We start from the raw sequence: 12,353 nt of genomic DNA on the forward strand, positions 1-12,353 counted from the left end.
ATTCCTGAAGAAATGCTGGAGGAGTATTTGATGGACTTTTCAAGTGACTAAAAAGGAATGTCAAGTAGATTTTGCAGACTTTGTCACTTGCAGGATTTTGTTTTCAAGAAATGGACAAATGACTTTGAAAAGATAAGTTGTGTTTTGATGTGCTATTTATGTCCATAGGGTGAATATTATTGAGTTAGTACCATTTTTATAAATTGGGGCGCTTTCATTTCCTCACCCTGTATAAATTTGAATGTTGAACAGCAAATTTTGGAATTCCTCGATTTGCCAAATCAAATTGATTTACTAATAACATTATTTACAGCATCTGATGTAGCTAAAGTAATAAAAGACGATTTAAGCTACAAAAATCTCCTGGTCATGGTCTGATAACAGGTTGAATGTTGAAGCTGCCAAGAAAAGGTATACCGTAGTGTTCCATACAGTACTTTTCAATGCATGTTTTTTTTTTTACTTGAGTACTTCCCAATACAGTGGAAAGGTTTCACAAATTGTTGTTATTCCAAAACTTGGTAAACCTTTAAATATAAACCATCCTCATATCGGCCTATATCTCTTTTTCACGTCGTTTCTAAAGTTTTTGAAAAACTTTTTTTACAAAGACTCCAAATTATAGTCGATGAAAGAGAATTATTTCCTTTTCACCAGTTTGGGTTCAGTCGAGTCATGCCACCATCGAGCTAGTGCATAATCAAGTGAAATAATAGTGAATAATAGTGAATGTAATCAAGGAAGATCTTCAAAATAAACGTTTTTGTTCATCTGCATTCATAGACATTGTAAAGGAGTGTTTTGGAAGACCAAGGGATAGGGAAAAACACTTAATAAAAACATCAAAGTACCAGAAAAGGTGCCCAGTGAATTCTCCCAGGGAAAATTACTCAAGGAAAGTACTAAGGGAAAAGTGTTCAGGACTTTCGCTGGGGACCAGGTACTCTGAGTACCTTCCCCCATCCTCAAAACACTTTCCGACCGTATATAAGGAGCATCCTTGGGGGACTCCAGACCGGTGGGGTACGCACTAGAGGCGTGTTGAGCCCAGTGCAGTTAAGCCTGCACTAAAGGCGTGTTGAGCCCGATGCCTCCCGCACTAGAGGCGTGCTGAGCCCGGTGCAGTCGAGAGGCGTGTTGAGCCCCAGCAACCCCGCACTGGCCACACTAGAGGTGTATTGAGCCCAGTGCACCAGATACTAGAGGCGAGTTGAGCCCGGTGCACCCCGCGCTAAAGACGTGTTGAGCCCGGTGCAGCTGGCTGGCGTGTTGAGCCCCGGCATCTGCTTTTTCTGAATTTTTTTTGTACCATAGTTACAAAAAAAAAAAAAAAATACTTTGACACTTTTCATTGAAATGACGACAATACAAAGAATGTATTTTAAGTCAAGTGATATTACAAATTTCACTTCAGAACAATCTGTGACTGGCTCATTCACAAGGTTCTAGAGTTTTTGAATAACAAAATTGCTACAGCCGGTCCGTATACCAAACCAGTGAGTAAACAAGGCTTCATAAGAAATCTCAGTCCTTTTGTTGGCCCTTTGTAGGACCCATTCTTCACTCATTCATATTCAGACTAGCTGTACCCGCAGGCTTTGACCCGTTTAACTTCACAAGTGAGCTCGTTCGCATTGCTCAATCACATCCTGATTGAAGTTTGTTCGCTACGCTCACTCACCTTTAGGTTGGAGCTCGTTCGCTCCGCTCACTTGCCTTCAGGTTAGTTCGTTCGCTACGCTAACTCACCTTTTGGTTGCAAATTGGCTGTAGTCATAAATTTAAAAAATAATAGTGCTGCACCCTGTTGGCAATCCTTGTAACTTTAATGCTATTGAACATCATAGAACAGAACTAACTTGTTTAATTGAAACAGCTGTTAAGAAATTCCTTTTAAATATGAAAAATCATAAGGCTGACATGGGAAACTCCAGAGCCACTGGGGCAGAGCCCGAAAGCCCGTTTACAACAAAAAGTACTTAGTTTTCTTATTTAATGCCCAAAAAATCGGTGTACCGAATTATAGCTTCCTAGGTAAATGGGAAGTGGGAGAATTAGTGATGATGAGTGAGTGAGTGAGTGAGTCAGTCAGTCAGTGAGGGCTTTGCCTTTTATATATTTAAAAGGCACAATAATGTCCTTGTCTTTTGATGATAATGATATTTAAATCATTTTTATGGTACTCTAGTCAATAATCCCTATGATTATATAAAAAAATCTCTTTAGAAAAGGGGAATTACTTTGAACAACAGATCAATATGTTAATATAAAAAAATAAATGTTACCTATTTTGGTACATGTTTTGAAATTGATCAATTGTCAATGTCGAAATCGCTTGTTGATTTCTGATACAATACAGTTTGATGTGGTGGTAGGAGAGCAGGTGAGTTTATTTAATTATGATGGACAAAGCGAACATTTGTAAAACACCACTAATTAATTGTGTCGGCCAGAGGTCTGGTTGGTGCATCAAACTAATAAAATGGCTGTCCACACACTTTGTGGCCACTCCTGTCCGACTCCATCACTTTGTACAATATTGTCATTCAGCCTAGAAAATCTTTCTTATTTTATTTTTTATAATTTATTTTCCGTTTCAATGTTATTGGTATTTTTTAAACGTTTTTGTGAGGGAATGGTCCAAACCATGTTTTTTTTTTTTTAATAACATTGATCTTAGTTTGATGAAATCAATTGGATAGCTAACGATGACAATTAATTATTTGGCATCTGTGACTAGAATCAAACTCGCTAGGAATCGAACCAGGGGCCTTTATATTTTAAGGAACTACAGCATTTTTAACACTGTGGTAATGTTTTTTATCAGTGGTGAGGTGTATTCGTAAATTTTCCAGTTTGGGAACGCTTACCTTAGTCTAAAAACTGACTAACACGTGGTATAAATGTGTAAAAAGCAGAGTTTCCACAGTGTTACAGTGTTACACAGTGTGACATCCAGCAGAGTGTTCCCGCCCTATTATACTGTAAAACATTTTGCAGGTTTCAGAGAGTAGGCATACTTCAGATAGGCTATACTATGTGGGATAAACTCTGTAATATTTTTTTGTATGCAATTCTAGAGTTTATAATGTCTGTGGAAGACCCATAGGGGAATGACAAAAGGAAATTCCTAAGAACATCAAACTAAAATACTCCCTAGATGAAGCACCACAATTTAAACAATCTTTTATGGTGGATTTTCAAATAGTTTTTCTATAATTGCATTTTACCATTGGGGACTAAAATAAAACACTATATACAGATATGAATTTGGCTATAATTAAACATTGTAAACTTTGTATGGTACAAATTATTGGAGCTCCTGTAGAATACAGTTTTCACAAGACACTAAAATAATCAATTTGTTTAACAAAAATGTTCCTAAACTAAGCTATAGGCTAGAATTAGTTTTGACATTTTTACAATAAATCGAGTTGATCACAATTTTATAACAACTAAGACGATGTAAAATTATGCGAATAAATCTACAGAGATCATAATGAATTCTTTTGTATTCTTTACACAAACTAACTACATAATTACAATCAATAATTGATACATCGTCAAAAAATAGCTTCAAATACACTATGCACCATTCACGACATCCAGTTTAGGGCTATTCACACAGTTATATAAAACATTTATTCGATAGTCCGAACTGTATGGACTAGGCGCTGAACACGATTCACTATGTAAAATAATATTTACACGGAGTAAACAGCAGTTAGTGGATGCTACAGTTATGTAAACACTGACTACTTCACTAGCGCTCCTAGTGGCTGATACGGAAACTAACCCTGTATCCGTCATTGCACATTGATCAGCTGGTCAATTATTGCGAATCACAAAGACCGATTTACTGACCAATAGTGGAACACAACGATTGCACTAATTTATTATTGCTAACAAATTTTAGATTTGTCCAATGGAATCGTAAAGTCCAAACTCAAACTTGCTCAACAAGGAAAAGACAGTACATTTATCAAAGTCACTCGTATTATTTTGAAAAAATATACATTCTGAGTTAAAAACTGTAAATAATTACTGTGTATACTTTTGAGATATAACATTTATTTGTGTACGCAGGTATTTTGGTATACAACTTCTTTAGAAACAAAGATATTGTTTAGATAAACTCTGTTGATTACATTTTTTACTATGTATAACTTAAAATTGGTCGGTAATTTACCAAAACTACATCACATTTACCTTAAACAAAAAAAAATAATTTATTTCTATGTATTTTTCTTGTCTTAAAGAAAACAGTTGTTGTAAAGTAATTTAATGGTTGTTCGGCATTTTAAATGCTTATTTAAAAAATATTACATGGCCATTTAGTAAGATTAACACAATTCAGTTTCAGATACTTGGCCAACTGAATTTAAACTAAAAAAGTATAATATTACAAAATAAAAATAATAATCAGTTCTGTACGAATAGCCAATTGTTGGTTTTATATGAAACATACTATATTCAATTCAATGAAGAATTATTTTGTAAAAATATAGACACTATATTCACCAATATGAAATAAAACAAACTGAAGTGAGCTTTTTTCAAACAGTTCACCAGTTGAAACTCAAAGTTCATGGTTGAAGGTTGGCAGGTGTGGGTGTCAGCGACGACGGAGGAGAGCCGTGATCCAGCATCAGTCGGGTCCCTGGGAACCCGAACAGCTGAGATCACTGAAGTCTCGGCCAGTAGTTGGAGGAAATGTGGTCAGTAACACTGGCCTGGCTGGGGATCTGTACTGGGACTGACACTCCAGCCGATATTACCCCTATAACAAGACAGGAAACTTATCAGTATCAGAAAATTAAAATTATCTTCTGTGTTGTATCTATGTATGGGAAACCACCATATTGAAGGTATTACAATATGAGAGATTTCCATTCATATAGTACCAATAGAGCAGTTATTAAAATATATAGGTAGGTCAATAGGTCATTCAGTCACAGTTCATCAACTTTTAGAATTTAGGGCAGCGTAGTAAAACAAATCAGAATTTAAAAACTCCAAAGGGTTAGACATCCACGGTGTTTCCTATAATGTCCTGTAATTTGTGGTGAACAAAATCACTTTTCCCTCATCTAGAAGGTGTTATTATTCAGTTTTAAACAATTGCCTGAGAGATTGTGGAAATCCTTCAAGATATTGAGGTCTGTTCCAGTTTACAAGAAAGGCAAGGCCGTAGAACTCAATAATTACAGATCCATATCAGTGCTACTGGTGCTGTCTAAGGTCATCAAAACTGCAATAAAGACTCAACTCTGCAGCTACTTTGAGTCAAACAATCTTTAAAATGATTCCCAACATGGCTTTAGAAGAGGGTGTTCAACAAAAACTGCAGTTCTATCTTGGGCTTCAAGAATAACTAATGTTTTTAAATCTAGGGAACTATCAGCTGTTGCACTCTGTGATCTGAGCTGCGCATTTGATTGTGTCTTACACGACATCCTGCTTAGTAAACTGAAGTCATATAGAATTACAATAATTGAGCTTTGAACACTTTTTAGCTAACTAGTAATCGGAAAATTGTGCCTTTGGCGAGGGACATTCCGCTAGCAGTGAGGGTGGTGTTCATGGTAATCCTCAGGGCTCTGTCCTGGGACCTCTACTTTTCCTGATACTCATCAATGAGTTGTTGGACAGTAGTTGCTATTCACAGATGACACAAGTTGGTGACAAGAGGAGGCAATGTTGATCAGGTGAAGAGGGAAGCAAGAGCACTGCTTGAGACTACAATGCTTGCTCAAAAAAAAAAAAATAAACTAAATGAAAACAAACCTCCTGATTTATACTCTTGGACGTCAAACCGAGTTTAAAACCTCAGCGAGGGCAAAACATGTAAATAGGCAAAGACAACTTGTGTCTATTCTAAAAGTTGTTTTGCCTCTTTGTACATGTGTCCAAATAGTTGGATGATGTTATCTAATAGACCATGAGCCACCAATATGAAACCCTCCCCCCCCGTGGGAATTTATGACTTATACTTTTTTTTGTTGGTATTACCTACCAGATTAAGAATTCAGTTGATTGCCTCTTTTAAATTACAGCGTATTCCGGAAAATAAAGAAAAACAACTGTTAAATTTAAAAACTGTTTTATTTAAATTACAAAAGGGTAGCCTGCGTTAATTACTGGTGCAATATTTTTTTATGGACTTCTTTAGTATGTATTCAAAGGCTTTAAATGAAAATAAAAAAAGTTAATAAAATACCCCCGCTGCAGCAAACCTGCAGGCAATGCGGATTTCTGGCAATTGGCCTGAATTGATTTTCAATTAAATCTATTTAAATAACATTAGATTTAACGAGTACGTCTAGGAAATAGATTTTAAGAGATTCTATTTAAATTAAATAAATTTTATTGAGAAATTTTAGACGTAATTTTTACTGGAATGTAAGGTTCCAGTTAAATTAACGTCTAAAACTTTGTTTTCCTCATATCAAAGTCGGATTTGCGACAGTAATTTTCTTGTTTAAATCTCTTTAAAATAATGTGCTGATTGATATGGGTTGCCTTTAAAAAAATTTAAGTTACTCTTAGCAACCCTGTTTGTGGGTGGGGGGTGAATTTCAAAATATCACCAAAAAGAACCTTACATTACCCTAGAAACGTGTATTGAAGCTTGTTTGCATTTATGCATATTTGTGCTGAGACCATTCATTATTTAGCAGGTTAACCCGTTGTTCCTTATTTTTACCATTAGCTAGGATTTTTCCAATTCCATGGGATCTTGATTTTGGACCTCTCACAAAAACGTTTCTCCAAATCCCCTTCTCTCTTTCAATGTTTTTAATAGATACATCTAAATTGGTATCCGTAATAAAGTATATCCTGCTGAATTTCGGAAAACAGCTGAAGGCAATCTGTGCTAGTTCACCAGAGGTTTCTGGAATATTAGTAAGAACCTAAAAGTAAGCCATACCGTCAATTACATACATACATTCTTCAATCTTGAGAGGTTCGTCTATACCCTTGTTCTCCAAAGCATGGAGCAGTTTGGCCTTTTCTGTTTTGGTTGGGCATCCATCGACAGTGGCTGATGCCCATGGTACTGGATCTAATGGGTATGTCATCAGTTTCTCAATGTTAATATCACGTTCCTGGGACAGCAGTAAAACTCCAGAAAAATATTTTTTATTGCTCTTATCTCAACTAATCTGTTTGCATGCAGCTTTCTCTAGATTATCTACATTGAGTAAATTGTCTTCCACCAATTCGGGTACAGGTCTTCTAGCTGATAAACAGAACATCTAGGAATTCTGATCACGGTTTTCAACTTCAAGCAGAATAATGCATTGTTCAAAAGCATCAAGTACAGTACTTGCAAAATACTTTGCTCACTTCGTTTCATTTCATTTGCTTGCATGTCACTGAGAACAATCTGATGACTTCACCATACTTGCATTTTAAAATTCTAACTTGCTGTGGGCCCGTCCTACGCACAGGAATCAACTAATCAAATCAAATCAAACTAAAAAATCTATACTAAAGGACCCATGCTGCACTGCGGCGTTAAAATAAATATCATATCCGAGAAATAATCAAATTTATTATTTTTGATTGTGTAATACAGTATCTTAAACTTAACTGATTCAAATGATCAATAGCTCAAATTAAAGCCTATAATTGACTGATTATTTTGAGTCTAAAACATATAAAAAAACGTTAACAATACTGGTGCTATTGATATTCAATCATAGAAAAACCTTATCATTTTTTTTTTTTATGTTGGATGATCACCTTGCGTTTGCTTGAAAACCGTCCGATTTGAATAACTAATATCTTAAATGCAAGCCGGTATTTCACTGAAGGTTCTTAGACCAAAATATATAGGGTTATATAATTACAAATGGTAAAATACTGTACAATTTAAATTGAAATACGAATTAAAAAATATATCAAACCTATGTTTTTTGGTCAAGTAATAAAGTAGATAAATATACGATGATGCTTGATGTGAAATATATGTGTGCATACTACCAATTTAAGACCTCAATCATGAAGATCGGACGTGTAGAAGAGCCAAAGAAACTCGGAAAAGAAAAAAAAACAAATTTAACTCCCTTTAGAAATACATGGGGGGTAAATTTAATTTACGTATAAGCCGAGTGGGACTGTCGATAAATATATACTGATGCTTGATGTGAAATCTGTGCGTGCATACCTTCAATTTGAGACCTCAATCATGAAAATCGGGTGGGTAGAAGCGCCAAACGAACTCGGAATAGAAAAACCAAATTTAACTCCCATAAGAAATACATGGGAAAAAATGTTGTTTACGTATAAGCCGAGTGGGACTGTAGGCAACTATATGCCGATGCTTGATGTGAAATCTGTGCGTTAATACCTTCAATTTGAGACCTCAATCATGAAAATCGGTCGGGTTGTAGAGCCAAACGAACTCACTAAAGAAAAACCATTTTTTAAAATATATATATTCATGATATTTTCGTGTTTTCCAGAACATGCTGTAATTCACAAGTGGCAAACACCTAAAACCTTAAAGTACATGTCAATACAAACAAAAAAATGTATATGTCGAAAATTCCCACCGGGGGGGGAGGGGGGGTAAGGTAAACGCCAGCCTCCGCTCTATAACTTGCTGCCATCTCCGTTAAAAAATTGTCATTATCACTTATTATTGACACAATCTCGTAGTCAGAAGTATCTCGTTAATTCAACACAGTGATGAATTTTATTTACCTGTGTGAGAGCCGGTGCTGCTGACAGGCGGGGACGCGCCAGCAGAGCTATGGTACGTGCCAGGATGAGTGGTGCCAACCGTCCCCTGGTGAGCGACCGCGGGGTTGCCCACCCTGGAGTGGTTGTAGCTGGATGTGAGGGAGTGTAGAGGGTCGTGGAACATGTAAGGGTAGCCACTGTGGTGCTCTCTGGCCTGCTGAAGACAACTACTGGACAAGTTGCTGGACATGCCACTGTAACAGAAACTTCATCTTTATTTTCAGGGTAAATATAAATTCTCATATAGCTTTTTTTTAAGGGAAGTCGTTAATTGGGCTATCATCATCAACCATGGATTTGTTCAAAAATAATCACCATTCTAATTTACTTTATAAATAGTTACTGTATGAATATAGAGTTTTCAAAAAATGTTGGGCGACGTATCTTATGATATTTGTATAATAACGCTAACACAATAAAAATACCTAGTTAAGAATCCTGAGTTACTGAAATTTCACAATGTGTAAAGCCATTGTTAATTGGGTGGATTGTAATTTGAACCCTTAGGACAGAGTTCCTGGGTTCTAACTACAGACTAGGGAACGACATTTTTGCATGCTTTTATTCCCTACCCATTGGACCAGCCAACCAAAAAAATAAGTTTATTTAAAAAAATACTTTTTACTTCTTACTTAATGTTTTTCTTCAATTTCATAATTGATAGTAAACCCTAACCTTGGAATTTATCAATGATATTCCCAAACAAAATGCAATACGTTAGAGTCATAGAGAAGATAAGTTGTGTCCATGAGTACGAAAAAGATTGAAAAATAATGAGTACAGTATGTTGTAAAAATAATAATTTACACTATATGTCGTACAAATAATAAAATAGATGCTGTAAAAATAATATATAACAAATTACGCTTCATTCTAAGTAGTTAGTTGAAATAAAAACCATGCTAGATTCCTAGATCTATTTACAAGATAAAAATAAGCTTGTATCTAGCGTTACCCTCTCAGCGCCGTACAAACTACGCTAGGCAAATCAGACGCAGTATTCATATTGCTGCGCGACTATTGCAGGCGTCGCGTCACATAAAACTACAAAGCGCGGACAAGTGAAAACCTTCTGTGCGTTATCAGTGAAAGTATAATTTAACGTTTGCTCGTTTAACAATCTTTTTCAAAGCAATATGGTGCTTCCAAGGGGAAAATGTTGCGTTTTTATAATATTAGTTTTAATCTTGAAGAGCGATACTGGAAGACTCGTAACAATAAGGAACAAAATATGTTCCGTTTGAAAAGTGATTGTATATCACTGTTTTAAATTATTGATAGATTTCGGCACAATAATTTTCTGTTAAAGTTTGTTCAACGTTTATTTTTTACAAGAAACGGTTCAGTAATGGAATTAAATTATGATTATCTAGTTTTATTATGTTTCAGATTTTAAAATTTGTGTGAAATAATACAAATCACTGCAAAACGCAAATATTATCAAACATAGTTTAAGTTTAATTTTTATCAATGAAATTGCTTTAAATTCACTGTATCTGTGTATGATTGTTAGTTGAACGTTGTGGGAAACCCCTTTTTATGACGCAATAGGTTAATTGTATTCCTTCATATTGTTTTTATCAATGAAATTGCTTTAAATTCACTGTATCTGTGTATGATTGTTAGTTGAACGTTGTGGGAAACCCCTTTTTATGACGCAATAGGTTAATTGTATTCCTTCATATTGTATTCGTACTAACAACTAATATACCTAATTCATGTTTGACCCAAAAATTACTTCAAGTAAGGACATCGTATATGTTACAAATTAACCAACACATTTTTTTATGAAAAGCATTTTATTACATCATAGATCATTAAAACGATTTAGGAAAATGTTACTTCCGTTGAAATCCACGTACTAAAAAACTACAAGTATTGATTCGGTTCAGGAACGGATTCCTAAAAGTACTCCGAGAACGCCATCTCTAGGGTTTATGACAAAGGCGAGTGACGTCATAGGATAAAGGCAAATGGCGGCATTTTTAAAAACAAAAGTAGAGGTGAATGCGATGCAGTATTTATTCTCGGGGACGCTTAATCTGTCTGCTTCCGCCTCAAGAGCGCAGCAGTGGCGGCGGTCACTTGACAGCAACGACATCTCTCGGGACCTCGCACTAATCCCGGAACTGGGCATTAAAATAATGGCGGGATTACACCCCTTCCCTTCCCACCCAGTGGCTTACTTCTCCGGGATTTTCTCTGCATTTTATTTTATTCCAGCTTGTGTTTTACTTTTTACCCCTTCCAAAAGCATGTTCCTTCGTCCAAATCAGGGATTTAGGATTAGGCCTACACTTTTTAGTTTGTATTTTACGATTTTTAGTTTGATTTTTCTCACATTTATTAATTTACTATCCGCTATATCTGTGCTTTGCAACGGGGAGGGGCAAAGAAGGAAACAATTGGCTACTTAAATCTACTGTATGAGGTATTTAGACATCCGTAATCGATTTTAGAAATAAAATGCAATTTCACCACATTTTAAAGATAAAAAGTATTTTTTTTTCAGGTAGGCCTAAGTGGTAATAATTTATTGGGTTATTTCATTCTACCTTCTTTTTTACAATTTCCAAAAAAAAAAACACGTTCCTTTGGTAATAATCGGAAACTTAAGGTCTACGGGTTTTCAGTTCATATTTAGGTATAAAGAGTTCTACTTAGTAGACGTTTTACTCGCAATATGTGTGTATTACGTATGTTGTCAGATTAGTGGTTAGTGTCTTTACTTCTAACTAGCGGGACGAGTTCGATCCCACCATATTTACAAAAGTTGAGTTTTGGGCCGCGAGAGCTGATAACTGTAGTTCGCCCACTACAGTAACACACTCGCCATCATAGCCACAAACAGCTGTGCAGTCGCATGTGTTCGCTTGCAGCACATTTCCATACTTTTGACAGCCGCGTACTGCGTTGTTCAGTTGTAGTATTACCAACATTGACCAATCAAAGGACAGTTTGTACATACGCTGTAACCTCGGGGAACAAACCTGTTGTGGATCTCATCACTTGATTAAAGGCCACCGATGGAAATTGTGTGCAAATCCTTGAGTGTGGATTGTGTCCGCCGCCGGGAGGAAAATACGTTTAGTTGGTGGACGAGTGTTTATTACACAACTTTGAAAATAGTATAATTTTTGAATTTGTAGAGCTCAATGAATGATGGGGGATTGTATATCAGAAGTCTGGTAGTGTTATATTCACTTAAATACTCTACGTATATATTTTCTACAACTCCCTGTGTGGAAATCGTGTAGGAAAGAACTAGTCGACTTATGAACTACGTACCAGATGGAAAGACGGTTCAACCTTTTGCAGCAGGCGTTGTCAATTCACAGAAGTAGACATTCCATTCTTATGTAAATGTATAGTCAGTTTGAGAATACAGCAAATTATAAACCATATCATTTCCGTATAAATTCTTAATACACAAACCATCGTACCGTCAAAAACTAAGGGAGAAGATATTATTTTGACACTAGTGCACTCTGTTAGGCTCAGTTATGTTTAATTCGTATGCACAACTAGTTACAGTTTGCTTATATAGATGAGATGCCTGCTTCAGTAACCAAAAGTGAATGCTACAACTACCACTATCATAT

At 35.8% G+C, this 12,353-nt stretch overlaps 1 protein-coding gene across 3 annotated transcripts in view; it reads right to left on the minus strand.

The window, feature by feature from the left end:
* Positions 1 to 4,614: 4,614 nt before the first annotated feature.
* Positions 4,615 to 12,353, minus strand: part of LOC128985074 (paired box protein Pax-6-like) — an 85,292-nt gene continuing 77,553 nt past the window's right edge. For all 3 annotated transcript variants that reach the window (XM_054404451.1, XM_054404450.1, XM_054404449.1), the window contains 2 exons: positions 8,713 to 8,945; positions 4,615 to 4,780 (listed from right to left, as the gene is read on the minus strand). In XM_054404451.1, the coding sequence (XP_054260426.1) occupies positions 4,683 to 4,780; positions 8,713 to 8,945 (331 nt within the window). In that variant the 3' untranslated portion in view covers positions 4,615 to 4,682. The remainder of the gene's footprint in view (positions 4,781 to 8,712; positions 8,946 to 12,353) is intronic.

The sequence above is a fragment of the Macrosteles quadrilineatus genome, unplaced genomic scaffold (genome assembly GCF_028750875.1).
Source record: "Macrosteles quadrilineatus isolate MER2022 unplaced genomic scaffold, UCM_ALF_1.0 Scaffold_2__2_contigs__length_208266976, whole genome shotgun sequence".
NCBI lineage: Eukaryota > Metazoa > Arthropoda > Insecta > Hemiptera > Cicadellidae > Macrosteles > Macrosteles quadrilineatus.